At 39.6% G+C, this 22134-nt stretch overlaps 1 protein-coding gene across 2 annotated transcripts in view; it reads left to right on the top strand.

Annotated features, from left to right (window-relative positions):
- The window catches only part of cdo1 (cysteine dioxygenase, type I), a 34896-nt gene extending 13313 nt beyond the window's left edge, over window positions 1–21583 (top strand). For both annotated transcript variants that reach the window (XM_048560207.2, XM_059638544.1), the window contains exons 2-5: window positions 6693–6770; window positions 14869–15029; window positions 18642–18811; window positions 20575–21583. In XM_048560207.2, coding sequence (XP_048416164.1) covers window positions 6693–6770; window positions 14869–15029; window positions 18642–18811; window positions 20575–20604 — 439 coding nt within the window. In that variant the 3' untranslated portion in view covers window positions 20605–21583. The remainder of the gene's footprint in view (window positions 1–6692; window positions 6771–14868; window positions 15030–18641; window positions 18812–20574) is intronic.
- Window positions 21584–22134: the final 551 nt, after the last annotated feature.

Here is a 22134-nt window from a genome sequence, read left to right as displayed (position 1 = left end):
TTCAGACATTTTGTCACCATTCTAGGTAACATCATCAGTGAGCCTCCGACGAAGCGCTGGTGTTATGTCCTGCTTTCTATTTATCTGGCCAGGTTTCCTTGGGTTGGTGATGTCATTTCCTGTTCTTTTTCTCAGGGGGTGGTAGATTGGCTCCAAGTCAATGTGTTTGTTGTTGGAATGCCATGCTTCTAGGAATTCCTAGAAGCATGGCATTCCAACTGGAATTCCAACAACAAACACATTGACTTGGAGCCAATCTACCACCCCCTGAGAAAAAGAACAGGAAATGACATCACCAACCCAAGGAAACCTGGCCAGATAAATAGAAAGCAGGACATAACACCAGCGCTTCGTCGGAGGCTCACTGATGATGTTACCTAGAATGGTGACAAAATGTCTGAAAACTAACCTTCCAGCTCAGCGAGCAAACTCACATCCAAAATAAATACATTTTATAAGACACAATCAAAGCAATAATGGAGGAAATTGTAGAAACTCTAGCATAAAATTCCAGAAATCACTATATTGAACAGGTGCTGGAGGCTGGAGAGACAAATGTTACTCCGATTTAATAAGAGGTAGGAAAAGTGTTACTTTTGCTGTGTGTGACCTGTTTGTTTAAATGTCCAGCATTTTTAATTTGCGTTTGTGTTGAGCATCTTGGAGGGGAAAATGTGTAAGCAGTCTTTGTGCATTTGCTGCTTGCAAAAGACACTGCTGGAGACCAGCAGGTTTGGTTTAGATTGTGTGTAAAGTTATGTAAACCATTCTTAAATGTAAGAACATGAATTGTCTGGATAAAAACAAGATGGTAAAACAAAGATGGGTTCACAGACGGAAGGTCTTACTAATCTAACATGTCGATTTTATTGGAGGGTGTTACAACAGACCTTGGTAGGGATACGATAGTGGATGCCGTATACTTGCGTTTGAATAAAGCCCTGAATCCAGTTCATCTGGAAATGTTGGTCCTACAGGTGACTGAATAAAAATATCTCTCAATGGACATACATGATATACGTAATTAATTGAACATTAATGTCAGTGTGCAGGATGCTGCCTTAAACACCTACTTGGTGGCAAATGTCACCCAATATTTCCCTGGATCTTGACATCACAACATTGGATCACAAGGAGCACTTCTATGAGCATTGAGACAGCAATTAGTATGTTGAAAGGAAGATTTGTACAACTGGACAAGTCAACTGACTAATGCAGAATATTCCTAGCATTGTCTTTAAACTGGTCATAGTCTTCTTTGCCATGTACAATTTATAGTCCACACTTGCTACCTGCAGTGATCGTTGTCAGACTGGGACCAGTAGAGCCCTGCAGATAAAGTTGAACACTCTGCCAAAAATCTGGTTAATTATAAATAAAGTATCACCAACATTTGGTAATGCAAGGACACATGAGATGATTAAAAATACTTGACCACCCTGTTGAGTCCAAAAAAAAATTTTGTTGGATTTAATGTTTTTCTTAAGTTTAAATTGGTCATTTTATTATTGCTAATCCCAGAGTATCAGTACACATTCACCTTACACTGTAGCCTGTTCACAAGGTATTATAGGAATTGGAGAGGAAAACAGAGCAGCAAGTATACCCTACTTGCACTGTTGACAAGAGGGAACTTTACTCTCGTCACATCCTATGAAACTAGCAACAATTCCTTTGAACTTTTAAGAGCTATAAACTGACAATGTTTTCCCTGACTGTCGCCTACATTGTAACAGAATTGATGAGCTTCACTCAATCACTTACTTGAGGCTTTAGAGGGACTGAACACAAACCATGTTATCTGTCAGCAGGATAACTCTCAAACATCTGCAGAAGATGCAACAACCAGAAATCCCAGGGAAGCATTGGAACAGCACCGTGCAGTTCTATGCATTGTAAGCCCCTCAGACTTCCAGAAATATCACCACATGAAGGAAAATGTCTTTTTCCAAAAAGCTAACAGTAAGAAAGAATTTGAACTTAAGATGTGTTAAATGCTCAGGTACACCAAAAACATTATTTTACAGTCAATTAATTACTTTTAAAGTACAGATTTTGCGTTTTGTAGAGAAACATGGCACAAACAGTTTCTAAGCATTCACAAGCAATGATAAGAATCAATGAATAGCTGATCTACTTCAGCATTTGTTAAAGAGATAAATGACAATCGTAATTGTTTGCCTTCTTCTCAATCAATCAATCTTCTTCAATATTACTTTTGTGACTTTTTGCCTCCATATGAACATGTAGGCAGGTCCTTAACAATTCATGTGAAAGAAAAGAGATAACAAGATGTACAGCTGGATGAACACAGCAGGCCAAGCAGCATCAGAGGAGCAGGAAAGCTGAGGTATCGGTTCTGAAGAAGGGTCCAGACCCGAAACGTCAGCCTCCTCTGCTGCTCGGCCTGCTGTGTTCATCCAGCTCTACACCTTGTTGTCTCAGACTCTCGAGCATTGGCAGGTCTCACTATCTTATGTGAAAGAAGATGCTTGGTTAATGTGATACCATTTCAATAACAGGTCAGATTATGTATTTTCATCCTATTGTGATGGTTAAACCAACAATGTTCTGAGTTCATAGTGAAAAGAATGCTATTGAGCTTTTCTTCACTAACTCCTTCCAACCAATATTTAGGCCCTAAATTCTGACTATCACGCCATGTGCCAAAATGTTAGATCTGCTGTCAGCCTGGTAGTCAAGCTTGATTCAATACGTAGATCCAGCATCTCCACTTCAGTGGATATGCTTTTCACTTTTTTGGTTGCAAAATTTGAGAGTTTTGCCAAAAACTGAGCAGACAGGTTATGAAGGACTCTTTTGTCATATTACATGGTGACCTCGAAAACAAAGACCTTCATTTCTTGCCAGTACATTCCGTTCTTGAGGCTGTGTTTGATGTGCTGTGAAATATTCATGATGGATAAAGCCAGTAAAACAGCCTACATATAAGTGAGTCAAATTAAAACCACATAATCACTTTCTGACTGTTCGTTGCCCCCACAACCAACTCATTCTAACCTGCCCACGTCACCACCTGCTGTGTCCAAAGCCATCCTCATGCTGTACTGTCATCTGACTTTCAGTAGGGACATTTATGGCAGACCTGATCAAGGTCAGATTGTGAACATTATGGCCTTCCCACAGTTGCCTTTTTTGACAGTGCTAACAGAACACTAACCTTTTAAGGAGTCCTAACCTGTTGTTCAAGCACTGGATGGAAGGCTGGTGGTATGGACGTTCTGTGCCTATGTATACTCTGTGATTGTCAGTGGTAGGTTAAATCTTCTACAACTTATGCACCAGGCAACTAATGGAATCCTTTCATACTTTGTTCAATATTAGTTAAATATCAATAGCAGCACCACTGAATTGTCACTTTCAAAAAATCCTTAGTTTCTTGGTGCAGGAATGGATTTATTTTTGTCTCTTCCATGTGCTCCTCACAAAATACATAACCATGTCAGGCCCATCTCTTGTAAGAAAAATCTAAACACTGACATAGCTGCTTTTCTATACCTACTGACTTTGGTATTGTTTACTTAAATGTAAATGTACCTTTATCTTTATAACTTTACCACCACGATAAAATTATTCAAGCTCTCTTTCCCTCTTTAATTGGAGTGATTAATACAATACTAGATTTCTTGTGCCTCTCCCTGGTGTAAAGACTGTCAAGATAACAGAACCACACTGAGTATAATAACTTTTTAAAATTGAGGTAGAAAGGATTTATCATGATGTTCTCAAACGCTGGTAGTTTCACAGGCTGAGAAATTGATTCCACTCAGTACCAAGATTCTGTGTTGTGACGTCGGGCTCTGATTAAGCTCGCTGTAATCTGCACCTATTGCCCTTGGCTCTAAAGTTGGTAGGATCCAGCATGGCCCTTTATTTTCTGCAGAGCACTGCTAGGAAGGTCCTTGGATTCTAGTGTCCAGAATAATGTAACAAAAGTGGGGTATGCAGATGCGTTTCCAATCAGTCACGATGTGAAAAATTTTAGAACCTGTAACATTTAAATTAGTGCCCTGCTTTAAGAGAAGGATTTCAGAAGTTCAAATACACTTTTTGCTACTTTAAATGAAGACAGCTTCAACTTTTTCAAATCTTTTCTCTCACCAGCTGTCTAGTGGGAATCCAAGGTATGCTAACATAAGCATGTGCCTCATTCACCTTGACTCCTAGGACCCAGAAACCAAAACAAGTAGCATCCCTAAGCATCTCCAGAGATGTGTTACAATTTCCAGTCTGCCACAAATCAGGAGTGCAAACAGTCAGGGCTTTACTCTATCTATAATGGGAATCTACTTGCAGATTAGTTTAAGCAGTGCTTTCATCAGTAATTTCCAGGAGGAATGAACTTTTAGGTTAGATATGTATTCTTTGGTAAAACCTACAATACATAAGACTAAAAATGTAGGTCATGATGGGTGGGTCTGGGGTGGAGCTGGGTCAAAAGTGCAGACAATGTTGTATATGGTGGTGCTGTATGCTTACCTACTATTTTGTCAATCCTACATTTTTCCAGCTCTCATTTCCCTCTCATTTGAACCTAGAGTTCCTGTTTACAATTCTCCTAGACTGCTGCTGTCTAAATCTGCGCAGTGGTGTCTCCAGATGGAACAGCCAAGTGCTCTGTAAACTCCAACTTTTCAATTGGGAAGAACAAAGATTTGGATTAAATGAAAGTCATGGTGCCATGGATCTGGCAGTGTTATTCTGGATGATAATAGCTCTAATGTGCATTGGGCATGAGAGATAATGATATTGAACACTGCTACCTCCTGTGTACCCAAGACATGAGATGCAGAATAATTCAATGGAGCAGTCTCTGTGATACCTGTGTACAACATGTCTACAAAGCTGCTGTAAAAATATTCTACAATGTTATCTCCAGGAACTGAATGACCATGCTGGATTTCCATGTCCATGTAATGGTTTGTGTTTGTGTCTATGCTTGGTACTCGCAGCAAGTAACTTAATGTTGACCCAGTGATTTCAGCACTTATTTAATGGTGCCCTTGAATTTCAGTACTTGAACGAGTTGATTGTCTGTGTTACTGAAGGATTGTTATTAAGCTTCACATAAATAAAATCTGCTTTAATCCCAATCTATCTGTGGATACAGAAGCAAGGTCAGCAGCAAGTGATGCATAGTGTCGAGTATGTACTGCAAATTTCAGTATTTCAGTCTGTCACTGTTTAGGTGGTGTGATTCATTCCCATCAGTGGCCCCGAAATCTTGAACAGGCATATATTCAAACATTTCACGTTATTAAATTGTACAATACTTCACCAGGAATTATAAAGCGCAAAAATGTTAGTTTAAGTAAATCACTCACTCCCAGCTGACTCAAAGTGTCTATTTTCTAATCTAATCTCTAACTGGCTCCTTTCAAATTAGGTTTCCCACCAGCAACTTCGATCAGTGAGTTTGTCCTATGGGATCCTCTCTATTTGAACTGCAATGGTTAATAAGTACAGCTGTTAAGCAACTCATAAATATGAGATGGAGCTGTGTGTTTTACTAACTTCCTAATGAAATAGGGATCACAGTCTAAAAATTAGAAGACTACCATTTAAGGCAGATGAGTTTTTTTTCCTCATAGAGGATCGGTATTCTGTCAGATTCTCTTCTGTACACAGCAGTGGAGGGCAAGTCATTTTTTCTTAAGGCTGAGTTAGATGCTTGACTAACCAGGAGATGTCAAAAGTTATAGGGGGGCAGACAAGAAAGTAGAGGCTTCAATTCAACCAGTCACTGCCTAAACATATTTAAACTATGGGCATGTAGTTTTGATTGCCGGAATTCAAATGTCTCAGCTCCAGCAACTCTCCTAGGTCAAACTACCTTTAACTGCTTCAGCAAACACATTTTCTCCATCATAAGGTCAGAAGTGGAAATGTTCATTGCAATGTTCAGCACCATTCACAAATCCTCAGACTGAAGCACTCTGTACCCAGATGCTGCAAGATCCAGGCAATATCTCAGCTTAGGCTGACAAATGACAACCATCATTCATGCCACATAAGTACCAGGCAATGACTGTTTCTGATGAGAGAATCTAACCATGACATTAAAATGCATTACTATTGATGAATACCCCACTTGGGCTACCACTGACCAGATACTCAAAAATATAAATACTTTGAGAGCAGCTCAGAGGCTAGGAATCCTGCAATGAGCAACTTACCTCCTGACACCCTGAAGCCTGTCCACTGTCTACAGGCACATTAAAAGTGTGATGGAATACTCCCCACTTCACTGAGTGCCGTTTCAACAACACTTAAAAAACTTTGACAGAATCCATGACAAAACAGCCCACTTGATTGACACCAAATCTACAAACCTTTAGTCCCTCCACCACCAAGACTCTCTAGCAGCTGGATGTACTGTCCACAAAGTACCATTTGACTTGGAAATGTATTGCCATTCCTTCACTGCTGTGGGATAAAAATCCTGGAACTCACTCCATAACAGTGTTGTGGGTGTACTCTGTCAAATGCACTGCAGCCGTTCAAGAAGGCACTTTCTTAAAAGTAACTGCTGGCCCAGCCATTGAAGCTCATTTGCTTGAATTTTTTAATTAAAAGAAATAGTTTAAGGGGCCAAACCGTTCACTGCTTTCCTAATTTATGAATATTTATAGTAATCTGTTTACTATAAACTGATCTTTTATTTTTTGCAGATACACTCGCAATCTTGTGGACCATGGAAATGGAAGGTTCAACTTGATGATTCTTTGCTGGGGTGAAGGACATGGCAGGTGAGGAAAATCAGGGGGAATTCATGCTGAAATTCTGTAGAGTTTATTTTAGCCAATTTTCACTTTTGAACTCCATTCCCCAGGTCAGGCACCCATTGCCCAAATATATATTTTCAATCTGACAGTTGGCAAGTTATCTTTTATGACAGTCTCCTAGACAGCCAGAACTGTTTCCACTGAATACCCATCCTCTGGGATCCTACTGCTGCTTCCTGGCCCTAGTTCTCCCACCTGCTTGCAAGATAGGAGGCAGCCCCACAATATTGTAATAAGGCCCTGATGTTAAGATTGGCAGGGTCTCTACATCTCTAATCTTGTCAAGTTTGTTTGGCTGATGATCTGCATTTCCTCACTCCATCTAATTAAGTCAGAGCCACAGGGCCCAATTTCAACCCTCTGCAAGTGGGTGGTTTTGAGTGTCAAAATCAGGTCCTATATAACATTCACTAAATTTATTTTTTCTCTGTCATACCTTACATATCAGAATGCAAATTTCTTTCTTTCTTTTAAATAAAATGAAAAGACAAATTGTTTGGATAAGTAAAATCCACAATAACAATAAAAGACCACTGGGGTTGGGATTTGGACATCGGACTTTTAAAAGCAATTAAACTTTGAACTCGTCCAGAACTTAACATCAGTAATCAAAAGTTTTACAGGAGTGCAACTTTTTATCAACAGAATTGTGATGTTATTTTATCTTGTATACCACTGTCCTTTTATAATGTAGCAAAATAAATGTGCAGTCTATACGTAAAGTTGCATTGCTGCAATGAATTCTCAATGTGTTAACTCCTGTTGAACAAACTGCTAAGCTGTATTTTTGGTTAATGACATTAAACACTGAATTTGGCTTGATCCAGTGTTATGTAAATTGACCCAACAATGAATGAGCTTTACATGTGTTTACTTTTATTTTATGTAAGGTAAAAATTGATATGTGCAATGAGCCCCATTGGCAATCACATAATTCAAAGTTTACCATAGGCTCGAGACACATCAACAATGACCATTCTATTTATTCGGAGGCAATTGAGTATCAGCTAGGTTATTAGCCTAAATTATCTATGGGGTCTAGCAAGGCAGTAGACCAGCAATTTGTCAGCCTTCCAACTGTTAGCCACCTTAATTTCTTAAATTAGGGCATAAAATCACAGCTAACAACAAAACTTTACAACTACGGATCTATCTGTCTGTTAATAATATTATTGTAAGACTCAATATCTCAGCAACATTAACAACATTACACAACAAAAGATAAGTGCTGTTTTTACAACAGGAAATCATATGATCAATTATCAATGAGGTTGAAAGTGTAAGGACAATGTCTAATCTAATTGGAGCACCAGGTGATTGGCTTTGGCTTTGAGGTCCATTTATAGTTGTTAGTGTGATTGTTGCAAATCCACGGAATAAAAAGGAACTCCATGGATGCCAATCTCAAAAGATAAGTTGACCACCATTGCTGACTATTCAATCAGAAAAACATAATGGACCTCAGTTCATGAACTGTTGAGCAGCCATTTGGCAACAATACTAAAAGATCCCAGCGAAAAATAAATCAGTTTTTAAATTCAATATTTGTCTCGAAATAACCTGAGCCTATATCTATCCATCTTTGTGTGGAATCTAAACAAATTTTTAAAATATGTATATTTGTTTGTGGCTGTGATGTTATGAGGGAGACATTTATTGCCTGACCCTAACTGATCTGGAGAAAGTGGTGTGAGCTGCCTTTTTGAATTTGCTGAAGTTGTTAGGTGTAAGTACATAGTGCTGTGAAAAAGGGAGTTCCATGATTTTGTATCAGTGACACTGAAGGTGACACAGGCAGAGTTTTACCAAAGCATCAGCTAAATGTCAACTTTGGGGAATTTCATGGAGGATTTCTTTCTATGAATGTGAGCAAATTCTTTCATTCAGTTTTATGATGCTCACTTCTTCCTTATGTTGGAACAATATTTCTATGGCACTGTTGTTGTGCTCCCGAGCAGCGGAAATCCTTATGGCCAGGACCTTCTAGGATTGCTGCCACCAGCACCATATTTAAATCCCAGCAATACAGCAGATCAATCACTTCCAGCTGTAAATTGTCTTTCACAGTTGCAGTGTGGGAAGATTTGCCAACAGAGGCTAGTTGGCACCCAATTTGTTGACAGGTACCTCCAGTCCCCACTATTGACTTCCCTATCAACCCCAGCAGCAAAGGCTCCTGATAACATTATTTTTCAGTTAATAAACTTCCTGGAAGGACTGTGGCCCAGCCCTCTGACCAATGTGGAAAGAGAACCCTGACTGGTGGTTCCTAACTTAACTCTGTGTGCAGCTCCTTGACTAACTTGCTGCCAATCCCGAGACATGGAATTGCATGACTGGCTGTGGCCCATTCCCTGATTTTTTTTTATTGTATGGACCTCTGACCCTAGACACGTTACATGGCTGACTGACCATATCAAGACCCTGGACTGAAGTGAGGCAACATCCTTGGCTGACTTTAATCATTCTTCCTCACCTGAAGACAGTTCTCATAACATTGACTGTTCAATTTTGAGACATGGCCATTTGGTTAAAGCGCACGAAGTGTGTTTGCTGAATAGGCTGCTGGCACATGCTGTAGGTGTGAGATTGGCATTGTGCATTGCCAACATAGCCATCACTTGACTGATGACTGCCTGCACCTCAACAAACTATTTGCCTTTCTGTCTATGCTAAAAGGCAAGACAGAAAGACCATGAGGCATGGCAGAGATGCTGAGCGCATGCAATTGGGCATAAAGTGAGAAGCACTAAAGATGCAAGCTAAAAGCCTGGAAATGTACCATGCTCCAATGCAATGAGATGACCGCTTGTCCCTGTACATAAAATGGCCTGGCAGCAGCATTACAATGCAAGGTATGAATGTTCTCCAAAGTTCAAGTCAGTATTAAATTTGTGAATTGTCATGTGTGCCATGATGATATGGTGAGGCTGGTGCGTGTCCCAAAGTCAACCACCTTGGATGGGTGGTTGCTGACAGGTGCTGCTCATGGAACAAGCCCTTATATTCTGGGGATGGCTGTCCAGGTCAGACTTAGTGGAGCAAATGATGAGGTACAGCCACCAGATAACAACTCTGACTTTCATCTGGAACACAGAACATAGAACAGTACATCACAGTACAGGGCCTTAGGTCAGCACAACTTTGTGGGCCAATTTTCTGATTCAAAGATCAAACTACCCTGCATACCCTACATTTTAGTAATATTTTACTATCTGGGGAATTGCTGCCAATTAATTTCTCCCTGATGAGTAGGAGATATCAAATTGCATTTAAATGAGGAAAGATTAGGCACTGATGAGATGTAAATGTTTGCAAGTGGGCCTGGCAGTGCTCATTAGTGACATAATAGTGTGGAGCTGGAAGAACACAGCAGGCCATGCAGCATCACAGGAACAGGAAAGTTGACATTTCAGGTTGGGACAACAAGATGAACACAGCAGGCCAAACAGTGTTAGCCTTCCTGCTCCTCTGATGCTGCTTGGCCTGCTGTGCTCATCCGGCCCTACACCTTGTTGTCTCCGATTCTCCAGCATCTGCAGTTCCTACTATCTCTGAAATGACTTCAGGTTGGGACCCTTCTTTAGAAATGGGGAGGGGGAAGGTAGCTCAGAAATAAACAGCGGAAGAGGAGGGGTAGGGCTGGGAAGGTAGGTGGGATGGTGATAGGTGAGTGCAGGTTGGGAGTGGTGGGGATTGGTCAGTTGGATGGCAGGGGCGGATAGATGGGAGAGAGATGGACAGGTTGTGTCAGGTCAAAGAGGCAGGGATGAGAGGGAGGGTTGGACATGGGATGAGGCTGGGGTTGGGGAGATTTTAAACCTGATAAATTCCATGTTTTGGCCATTTGGCTGTAGGTTCCCGAGGCCTCATCCTCTGAAGAAGGGTCCCAAGCTTGGAATGAGTTAGAACAGCTGTGCCTATCTGAGAGGTCACAACTTTCCCAATTTTCACAAGGGGTTCTCACAAGTTCCAAACCTCAAAATGGGGTCACAGTGGAAAAAAAATTGGAAAGCACTGATTTACAGGATAATTGCCCATGATAATTAAAGGGAGGTAAGAAAGAACATGAGGTAGTAGGAACTGCAGATGCTGGAGAATCTGAGATAACAAGGTGCAGAGCTGGATGAACACAGCAGGCCAAGCAACATCAGAGGAGCAGGAAAGCTGACGTTTTAGGCCTAGAGTCTTTCTGAAGAAGGGTCTAGGCCCGAAACATCATCTTTCCTGCTCCTCTGATGCTGCTTGGCCTGCTGTGTTCATCCAGCTTTGCACCTTCTTATCTGAGAAAGAACATGGGTGGTGCTTAAATCAGCCGAGAAGCATGGCCACATGGAAGCCCTGACATCTGCATCATGTAGACTCCGCGTCCTGTCCAGCAGCTGGCCAAGTAAATGTAATTTTAACATTGAAGCCAATGATAAAACATCATTGTTATGCAGTTTATTATTTCTGAAGAAGGGTCCCGACCCGAAACATCAGCTTTCCTGCTCCTCTGAAGCTGCCTGGCCTACTGTGTTCCTCTAGCTCCACATTGTGTCATCATTATGCAGTTACTTTTCTTTAAAATGTATTACCATAAGGCTCAATATTTCAGCAACATCAACAACATTATTTGGATAAAGATCAAGTGTGAGATTAGACTTAGGGTTTACTATGTTTCTGTCTCTGTGGATATTGCCAGAACTGCTGGGTTTCTTCAGCACTTTGTGCTTTTCTTTGACATCTTCAGCAATATTTTCCATTACACACATAGTTCATGTAATTATTATGGAAAATTAAATCCACGGGGTAAGATGAGACTCTGTGGGAATCAATCTGATGAATCAAGTCAATGATTATTTTTGTTTTATTTGAAAACCAGACATCAATTCATTAATTATTCTACAGCCATTATTATGGTGCAACACTAACTGAAACATCTGTCAAGTGAAGGATAAATAGACCAATTGATAAATTCACATCCTAAAACATCATGACTTAACGTGAATCTAACTTTACAAGGAATCAGTTTTCTCTTCCTCACCTCCCTTTAAATTTGCAGTGTGTTACATTATCACAAGTTTGGCATGGCAATGTTTTAGTGTAACACACATTTGGATTCTAAATTTCTAAACTCTGTATCAATTTTTTTCCTATCATCTAGCCATTGTGACCTGTAATTTTTGTATTAAGCTCCCAGAGTAAACACATGCTTCCATATTGTGCCTGTCACGTTACATTGTATCGTCGGCTACTTTCCTTCCAATATTTTTATGCCTTTCGTACTGGAGAGACAGATTTTTCTTTCAGGCAGTTACCTTTAGATGTGAAGATATAAAGTGACCATTACTGCCTCCAAAATCCCTTCAAATATAGGGGTCAAAAAGTGAATCAAGTGTGAGTGGTCACAATGTTAAAACATCATTTACTTCTCATACAAACACTCAACATGATTTAAACTCCAACATACCTTTGCAACATAGGCCATAGTGTCTTCCAAGATAGATAAGCTTATAACCTGGCAAAATATAAGTAAATGTATATGTGTGGGGAGAAAACTGAGCTGAATACTGATCCAGGTATAGCATGCCATGAATGAAAAGGAAGTTGACTTATACATTGTATATGTACGAAAATGTAATTTTTGGGGACTGAAATATAGGGTCATCTCATACGCCATCATTTACAGGAATTAGAATGTGATTGACATGTCTTATTTCATGCCATAAGATCATAAGTCATAGGAGCAGAAATTAGGCCATTCAGTCCAAGTCTGCTCCACCATTCAATCATAGCTGATAAGTTCCTCAACCCCATTCTCCTGCTTTCTCCCCATAACCCTTGATTCTCTTGATAATCAAGAAGCTATCCCAGTCTTAAACGTACTCAGTGATCTGGGTTCCACAGCCTTCTGTGCAGTGAATTTCATAGATTTACCACGGTCTGGCTGAAGAAGTTTCTCCTTATCTCCGTTCTAAAAAGGTCTTTCCTTTACTCTAAGGCTGTGCCCTCGGGTCCTAATCTCTCCTACCAATGGAAGCATCTTCCCAACATCCACTCTGCCCTTCCTTGGTTGCTTTGAAAAGAAGGTGATGGGCCTTCTTTAATGTCTACAGTTCTTGGAGTGACTGCTCTAATAATAATGTTGGGTAGATTAAGGAAAACAGTGACACAAGCAACAAGAATTTTAATTTATCTAGTATCTTTTGAATTTCAAGATGCTTCACACAGTCAAAGGACACTTTGATGCAAAGATGCAAATTTGGTCAGAGGTTAGTTTTAATAATGTAAGAATTGGGACCAGGCTTTGGCCATATGGACCCTCAAGCAGATAAACTAGAGGTTACAAACATAATAAAAGAAGCAAAAACACGGCACTCTACTTGACTGCACGTATCTCCTACCTCCCTCCTGAAACCTTGATCAGCAGCTCTCTATCTTCCAAGACATCACAGGGCTCTTCCGATTTACAGCTTTCCTACCCAAGCCTGGCTGCTAATAGAACTCCATCCCCCAGCACAGCAGCTACCCTGTTAATGTCCACTTCAATGGAAATTTCACCTATGCTTTGAATTACAGGGATGGTTCTCCTGCCCTTTGCAGAAGTGGTGCTGGAAGTTTTTAAAATTAGCAAGACTATGTTGGCTTCTAAAATAATTTATTCAAAGCTGCTGGGAAACATAATTTAATAACAAGCTAGAAATAATTAAACTCTAAATCTTACACTGACCAGAAGAATGAGAATAGATGAGAAATCATTCGGGGATGAAATGTAAAGAGAAATATAATTTTAAATTGAGTGACACCATTTCTTCTTTAATTGTTTTATTCCAACACTTAATATTTCAGCAGTACAACATCATTACTGAGGAAAAAGGTTGATTATTTACTTGGAAAGAGAAATTAAAAGATGAATTATCAGTGAGCCGAAAGTGCAAGAACAATGTCAAAATGTAGTAGAACACTTGGTGATTAATTCTGTGGTCCATTAAAGAAAATTACTTAGTTAAGGTAATTCATATGAAAAGGTGTGGTTCCCAGCAATGAAACTCCTGGGATTTTGTGGGGGAGGGGTGGGGACAGTAATCTGGTAAATCAAATTAACCACTTATAAAAATCTGAGGATGCTGGAAATCTGAAACAAAAACAGAAATTGCTGGAGAAACACAGCAGGTCTGACAGCATCTGTAGAGAGAAAAACAGTGTTTCAAGTTCAGTGATCCCTCATTAAACAGATGTTGCCTGACCTGACCATGCTTCTGACTTTTTCAATCAAAAGGACAAAATAAACCTGAATTCATGAATTGCTCTACAGCCATTGTTGTGGTGTGACTGTATTAAACTACTTGCAAACTCCAATGACAAATATTTTCAAACTAATTTGAATTTTGGCCTTTGTCCTGAAACATCATGACTAGTGTCCCCATCTCCATTTTGCAAATTTCCAATGTACCAAATATTTTCATATTTGGCACAGCGGTACTTTAATCTGCATTGATCTGGGAACACAGCTGATCCACATGCATACAAGGCTCCAAACCAAATTTCTACTGTCACCTAGCTGGTTTGACCACCACTTATTCTGGAAGTATAAGCTAAAGTTAACAGGTCTCAATAGAATACTCTTCACAATGTTTTGCATCCTCATTTTTTTCAAGCACAATTTTCTCCCTCCTTTCTTCTTGTAAAAGCCCTCCTGAGGCTTTTAGAATTGAGGTTTAAGGTCTGACACCAATCATATTCTCAGTCAGTGCCCACACGAGCAGTCTTTCCAGACTCAATCACTGGTTAAATGTCAGCAGCAAAAGCTTGTATGAATTTTACAAAGTTTACTAAGACCATATAGTAACTCCAATGCTCACTTTGGATTTGATCAGCAAAAATTTTAAGTATTTTGGACCTGTTGTACCTATGTGTCGCAGCACTGACCTGAACATTGACTTCACTCAATAGCATTTGGGGAGCTCCTTGTTTTCAGTTGAAACGTAAACCACTCCAGCTAATATTCTCTGATCTGTCCTTTATAAACTCTTATTTTGTTTATCATTTGTTTGAGTGTCTTTGTCTGGTTACTCTGCAGCAGTATCCATGACCATGCCAATTCACATTGCTTCCTGAAGATACTACAAGGGCAGCTGAAAGAAACACTGTATAATTGGCCAGATGGCAATCACAAGAATCAGGAGCTGACCAAGAAATGGGAGAAAACCTTCCTCGAAAATCAGTGCACCTACATCAATGGTAAAGTTCTCCTCAGTAAAGTCATGTATCCATCCTAAGTTGGATCAAACCTAGCAGATACCATACAATGGTGGTTCCAACATCATGCTCGTAACAAACATTCTTACTGCTTTCACTTATAGTAGGAACTACTGATGCTGGAGATTCTGAGCTCAGAAAATCTAGAGCTGGATGAACACAGCAGGCCATGCAGCATCAGAGGAGCAGGAAAGCTGAAACTCCGGGTCTGGACCCTTCTTCAGAAATTTCTGAAGAAGGGTCCAGACCTGAAATGTCAGCTTTCCTGCTCCTCTGATGCAGCTTGGCCTGCTGTGTTCATCCACCTCTACACTTTGTTATCGCTTACTACTTTCACTGCTCAATTTGACTAGTCTAGGTATTTGTGTAGTACAAAGGAATAGATAATTCAAAGGATTACCCATGTAAAGCACTTTGTTTGCAGTAACCTAATAGTAGTAGCAATCAACAATACTGGAGACAACTCAAATTAATTTGAATTGCAAAATTGCATAACTAACACAACTGAAATTAAACATTGACTGTTTCAAACAGAAGTGAATATGACTTGTTAAATTGGATGTTTAAGAATATAGCAATGTTTAACAGAGCAAACATATGGATTGTTATGTGGCCCTTTTCTATAGGGGTAAAATGAATACCCAATAATAGATTACAAAAGAAGAGTTGTATGTCTATGTGTTCATATATCATGTTCAGATGTACTAATATTGAAATAATTATTAGTGGAACACTAATGCAATATGGAATATGGTCTTAGTAAACTTTGGCTAAAATTCATAAAACATAAATTTTCATATGACATTATTTTGGTGGCAGTGTTAACATAACAGTGTAACCTCTCAATTAATATTGCTATTAAGCTTTACTCCTACAAACATAATTTAAGCTGTTATTTGAAATGGTACCAATTACACCTTTGGCTCCTGTAAGGGACAATATTGTGTAAACCACATCTGAAAAATACAAGCACAGAATGTAAGATAAATGTAGTGCAACAAAGAATGAAAGACATTTCTGAGAAGAATAACTGATGCTAGATGACATAGATGAAAAGAAATGTCATGGAGGAGTTTACATTGTCTAGTAACTATAGAAAGAATTCTCACGTTTGACTAATTTCCAATGTTATCAACAACAATTCTATTGTAACATTTTTAGATTTCTTGGCTTGATAAACTATTTACAAGTATAAAATACTTCCCTAAAGTCTATTTAGACACAGTGTGAAAAAGTTAGGGTTGAACAATTGGAATTTTTTTCACAAAGAATGGACTGCAATAACTTTATCTTCAAAGCAAGGAACTTGCATTAATATATAACTTTCACATGACCTCAGTGCATTCCAAAGTGCTTTACAATAAATCGATTAGTTTGGAACTGCAATCACCATCTTGTGGGAAAAATTGGAACAAAGCTAGATTCAACAAATAGTAACTACATGAATAACAGGTATTTTTGGTTTACTGAATTTATATTTATTGAAGTTAGATGAAGACGATAAGACACAGGAGCAGAAGTTAGGCCATTTGGCCCATCTACTCTGTCATTCAAACATTGTTGATAAGTTTCTCAACCTCATTCTCATGCCTTCTCACCGTAACATTTGGCCCCCTTAACAGTCAAGAACCTCTCTGCTTCTCTCTTCAATATATGCAATGACCTGGCCTCCACAGCCTTCTCTGGCAATGGATTCCATAGATTCACCACTCTCTGGCTGAAGAAGTTCTCCTGATCTTTGTTTTAAAGGGTCTTCCATGTACTCTAAGGCTGCTCCTTTGTGTCCTAGTCTCTACTAATGGAAACATCTTCCCAACAGGCCCTATCTAGGCCTTTCAGTATTCTGCAAGTTTCAATTAGATTCCCCCCCCCTGCCCCAATACTTATAAACTCCATCGAGTACAGACCCAGAGTCCTCAAACGTTCCTCATATGTTAGTCTTTCATTCCTGGGATCATACTCACGAACGTCCTCTGGACCGGCTCCAGGGCCAGTACATCCATCCTAAGATATGAGACCCAGAATTGCTCACAATATTCTAAATGTGGTCCAACCACATCCTTATAAAGCCTCATAAGTACATCCCTGCTTTTATATTCTAGTCCTTTCAAAATAAACCCCAACATTGTATTTGCCTTCCTAACTACCAACTCAGCCTGCAAGTTCACTTTAAGAGAATCCTGAACTCGGACTCCCAAGTCTCTTTGCATTTAGATTTCTGAATTTTCTTCCCATTTAGAAAATAGTCTATGTCTCTATTCTTCCTGCTAAAATGCATGACCTCACATTTCCCACTTTGTATTCAACTGCCACTTCTTTGCCCACTCTCCTAACCTGTCCAAATCCTCCTGCAGGTTCCCCATCTCCTCAAGACTATCTGTCCCTCTAGCTATCTTTGTATCATCTGCAAACTTAGTTAGAAAGCCCTCAGTTCTTTCATCTAGATCATTAATGTATAAAGTTGACTCCACCACAAACTGTTCCAAAAAGCCATCTCACAGGCATTCCACAAATTCCTGTTCTTGCAATCCACTACTGACCTGTTCTTCCAGTTCATCTGTATTCTGAAATCCTCCACAATCACTGTAACCTTGCCTTTTCTATCTCCTGGTGTAACTTATGCCCCATTCTCAACTACTGTTTGGAGCCCTATACGTAACTCCCATTATGGCTTTTTAACCTTTGCAGTTTCCCAATTCTATCCATTTAATTCTACATCATCTGATCCTACATCATTTCTTGCCATTATACTAATAAAGCAACCCCACCCCCTCTGCTCACCTGCCTGTCTTTTAGATAGGTTGTGTATCCTTGGATATTTAGCTCCTAGTCCTGATCCCCCTTGCAGCCGAGTCTCCGTGATGCCCACCACATCATACCTGCCAAATTCAATCTGTGCCACAAGTTTACTTATCTTATTTCGTATACTGCATGCTTTCAGATATAGCACCTTCAGTCCTGTATTTACTGTCCCTCTTCTCATTGTCATCTCTTTGTCCAATGTGCTTTTAGTTAGATTTCTAACCCTTTCCAAACACTCTTGTCCTATTTTGTGTTCTAGAGACTTTAATAACCTCTCCTGAGTTCTCCTTTCTCTTCACATTTTTTATACTTTTTGATGCAGTTGAATCCACCCCCACAGATGTTAATCTACTGCCTTGTTCCCCATTGGCTATTATGCTTCTTGAAGTTTTACCCTTCCCTTTCACGTCCTACTTTAAAGTCCTGTTGACTGGTCATTTGGGTATACATTTCAGTTTTTGAAATATGAGATTTTGTGACCAAGCTAGGTTAGCAGAGGTGCTCAAAACAGTGGCATGGGCTTCAGAGAAGAAAAATCAGTTGAGGTTAATACATCCAATCACAAACCAGTAGTTCTGCTTCAAAGTGTAATTTCGCAGGTACCAGGTGATTGCCTGAAATGTCAGAATTGAATTAAATATTGTAATGAAGCAATCGGCTGTCACTCATGCATGGGTTGCCAAAGACAGCTGATGCCCATAGCCCTGTTGCATAGAGGAGAGAAATAAATTAGCAAGTTAGAAAGTCACTCCAATGAATTAACTGATGTATGATCCTTCCCCCAAATCACAGATACCATCGGCCTGCACCGGGTGGAAAACGTGAGTCATACAGAAGGTGCAGTTAGCCTTCACCTGTATAGTCCACCGTTCAACAGCTGTCATTGTTTTGATGAAAGAACAGGCCACAAGAACCAAGTTAACATGACATTCTGGAGCAAATTTGGTGAACGAACACCTTTTGTAAGTGTTGAAGAAGAACATTGGATTAAGTGTTGACAAAATAAAGCTACAGTAGTTATTGATATATGGTGTTTAAAGTTCGCTGCACCCTGGCACTTGGGCAGTGGAGATCTTCAATACTGTGACATGGCAGTTGCAGTTGTGACTTTATTCTGTCATGTTTCTGAACAACAGGACAGATACATAATATACCCAGTACATCAATATCTCCCTGGTGACCCAGTGGATTAATACATTTACCTAGTCTGAGACTGAAGTGGGTAGAATAAAGAGGTTCCTAAGGTAAATACTTAGATCATTACACCACATGCTTTGGTTATGTAAATATCCCACAGTTGACCTCGATACCTCTAGTTTAAGAGAGGAGGGTTTGACCACTCCCAACTCTTATCTGTGGGTGTTACTTGAAAGCGATGGTATGCAGAGGGGGCAGATTAAGGCATAGCTTTGACCCTGACGCTTTCAAGTCTGACATTTACTATTTAAGCCACTTCAATAAACTGTTCCACCACCTGCACTCGTGAAACTATACTCCTGCAAGAGTGTACACATTCAGGGAAGGAAGGGTAGTATTTGAAGCATAAGGGTTTTTTCACAAAAAATATAGCCTAACTGTCAGTGTCTTGTTTTCTGAAACTGGGTGGGAAGTTCAGAACTGTCCGCTTTCTTTTGACTGCTCTTTGACATTTTTCTCCATCACTGAACCTATGTGGCTGACTTTTGTTTAGCAGCTCTCTGAAAGGCAAAGCAAATAGCAGGCCATCAGTATATGAGAATCCTGATTTAAAAATACACCTCCTGGAGAAACTGTCACGCTTCAATGATTCTCCCTTGTATAATGCTTTGGCTTAATTGCCACAGTGCATTATTACTTTATACGATAATGCACTGACCCTTCATGATTCTGTGCATTATTAGTTTATGCCACAAGACATTGGTAGGTACTCTCCTTGCCAGTCTGTCCATAATTAATTCCATTCTGCAGTTGGCCGCATTCAACTATTTATGATTTCAGTACATTGATGTTTCTCCTACTTGAATCCCAGGCAGCCATATCTGAAATAGATATCATTAAGATACATTATGAAGGCATTGCCTTTCACTATGTTAGCAAATTTTTGAAAACGCAGTCAGACAATCACTTACATTTATTTACATAGAGGCCATATGTTTCATTAATGTAGAACCTGAGTTTCTTGTTCCTGCAGTCTGTAGCAGGACCCGGGATAGTAATGGCTGCAGGAGAACTGCTTGGTGGCTGCTGCTGACCTTTGATAGCTAGCACATGTAGTGTTGCACAGTTGCAGGGATGGATGCAACTCTTTGACTTCAGTATAGTGAGGAGGTGTCATAATAAAACCAGGAGGAACATAACCATTGTTTGCACGCAGTACAGCAGGAAGAAGTATAGGTGCATCAACATGGAGCACTACTTGACTGTACCCCACCTATTAGGTAGGAGTGTTGCTTGATTATAGAACACAGCAGTCTTTTCTTTTCAATACTGAAAGGATTGTGTTAGAACTACAATATTGTGAGCTATTGCTGGTCTGTTACAAAACCTGAGAGAGGGAGGGATACAGTCGCAAGGAACATTTAATGTGCAAAGCATACATTTGGTTCATTGTAGAGTTGCAGTGAAGCTGAAAATTACAATGGCACAGTGAATACAACCGGTGTTGCTGAACAAAAGCACAGCTGTAGTTTGAATGGAGAAATTGTGCTTGAATATATGAGTGACAGAATGTTTCTCTTACTCAAAGGAAGCCTCCGTCTCTAAAGAAAACAACTGAACCAGATGATCGACCAAGGAAACCCAAGAAATGGAATATTTATTCCCAGTGTGACGACAAAGAACCTGACAGAGTCTGAAGAATGCTTTTTTGGTGAATTAACTTCTCAATGAGGATTCCTCTTGTTTAAATGAACACTGAGACATCAGATTATATTTTTTGCATGATTCTTAAGCATAAAAAGAAGTTTGAAAATCTCATTGCATTTTACCATTGATCCAAGAGCTTTCTTTGCGCCGTATCTTTGCACTTTCCTTTCATATGAGTTCTTTCTTCTTCCTCTGTCAGCTGGTTTTGAACTGCTTCCCTGAACAAGTGAAAAGACTGTAAGTTCAATCAGGGTGAGTTCATGATGCTGTGTGCCAGATGCAAACAACCATGCAACCTCCTTTTTATTTGCAGACCACAGGTCCTCTAGGACTCATCAGTAAACCATCTGAAACGAGCAGTGATGGTTCTTATTCCAGATTATAGGTTCAATATTACTAATAATAATGGTGAGTGCTCTTCCATCTGTCATCAGATTCCAACCATCCCTTTCACCAATTCCTAAGACAGGCTAAGAAACAAAGTACTATGGCTAATTCAGGGGTGTCCTTTTATACGTTACTGTCCAATGCTTCATGGGCATTCAGGTTCTCTAAAAGGGTGCTAATCCACAAATTACTTTCTAGATTCTGTTTTACCTTCTAATCCATGTGATCATCTTATTGTTAACCATTCAGACAGATGTAAGATAGAATTGTTATAAGGAATCAGTCATTCTGATATGATGTTTTCCTGTGTCCGATTTCAGCAGAGTCAATTGTCCATTAAAAATAAACAAACTAAAACAGTGGACAAAGGAGTGTTCTTTCAACATGTCAAACATTACTAATATCACAAACAATTTTGAGAATAAAGAGATAATTTGATATCCTATTATAAAGCTTTACAAAGTTAATCTTGATTTTCATTAAAACAATACTGTTTATTGAAAGTGAATGAGAACATTTATAACTTTTGTCAGTACTTTTGTTGTGCAATTCATGTTTCTACAACCCTGCCACAAATGAGGCACAGCTCTGGGCACATGGTAACTATCCAATTAGTTACAAGAGCTGGCACAGGTGCAATAGGTTGAAGGCTCTTGTGCTGTAAATATGTAGGATGTTACTTGCTTTGGAGCTTAATGATCAATTGTTGACATAATTAAAGGAAGGTTTATTTGCTAACTTTGAGAGGGTCTTTTACTATTACAATAAAACAAAGAGAAAGAACAAAGAACATTACAGTGATAAGGGGAACTGCAGATGCTGGAGAATCCAAGATAACAAAGTGTGTAGCTGGATAAACACAGCAGGCCAAGCAGCATCTCAGGAGCACAAAAGCTGACGTTTCGGGCCTAGACGCTTCATCAGAGAGGGGATTGGGGAGAGGGAACTGGAATAAATAGGGAGAGAGAGGGAGGCGGACCGAAAATGGAGGGAAAACAAGATAGGTAGAAAGGAGAGTACAGGTGGGGAGGTAGGGAGGGGATAAGTCAGTCCA

The sequence above is a fragment of the Stegostoma tigrinum genome, chromosome 30, assembly GCF_030684315.1.
Source record: "Stegostoma tigrinum isolate sSteTig4 chromosome 30, sSteTig4.hap1, whole genome shotgun sequence".
Classification (NCBI taxonomy): domain Eukaryota; kingdom Metazoa; phylum Chordata; class Chondrichthyes; order Orectolobiformes; family Stegostomatidae; genus Stegostoma; species Stegostoma tigrinum.
This window is presented reverse-complemented; position numbering and strand designations above follow the sequence as displayed.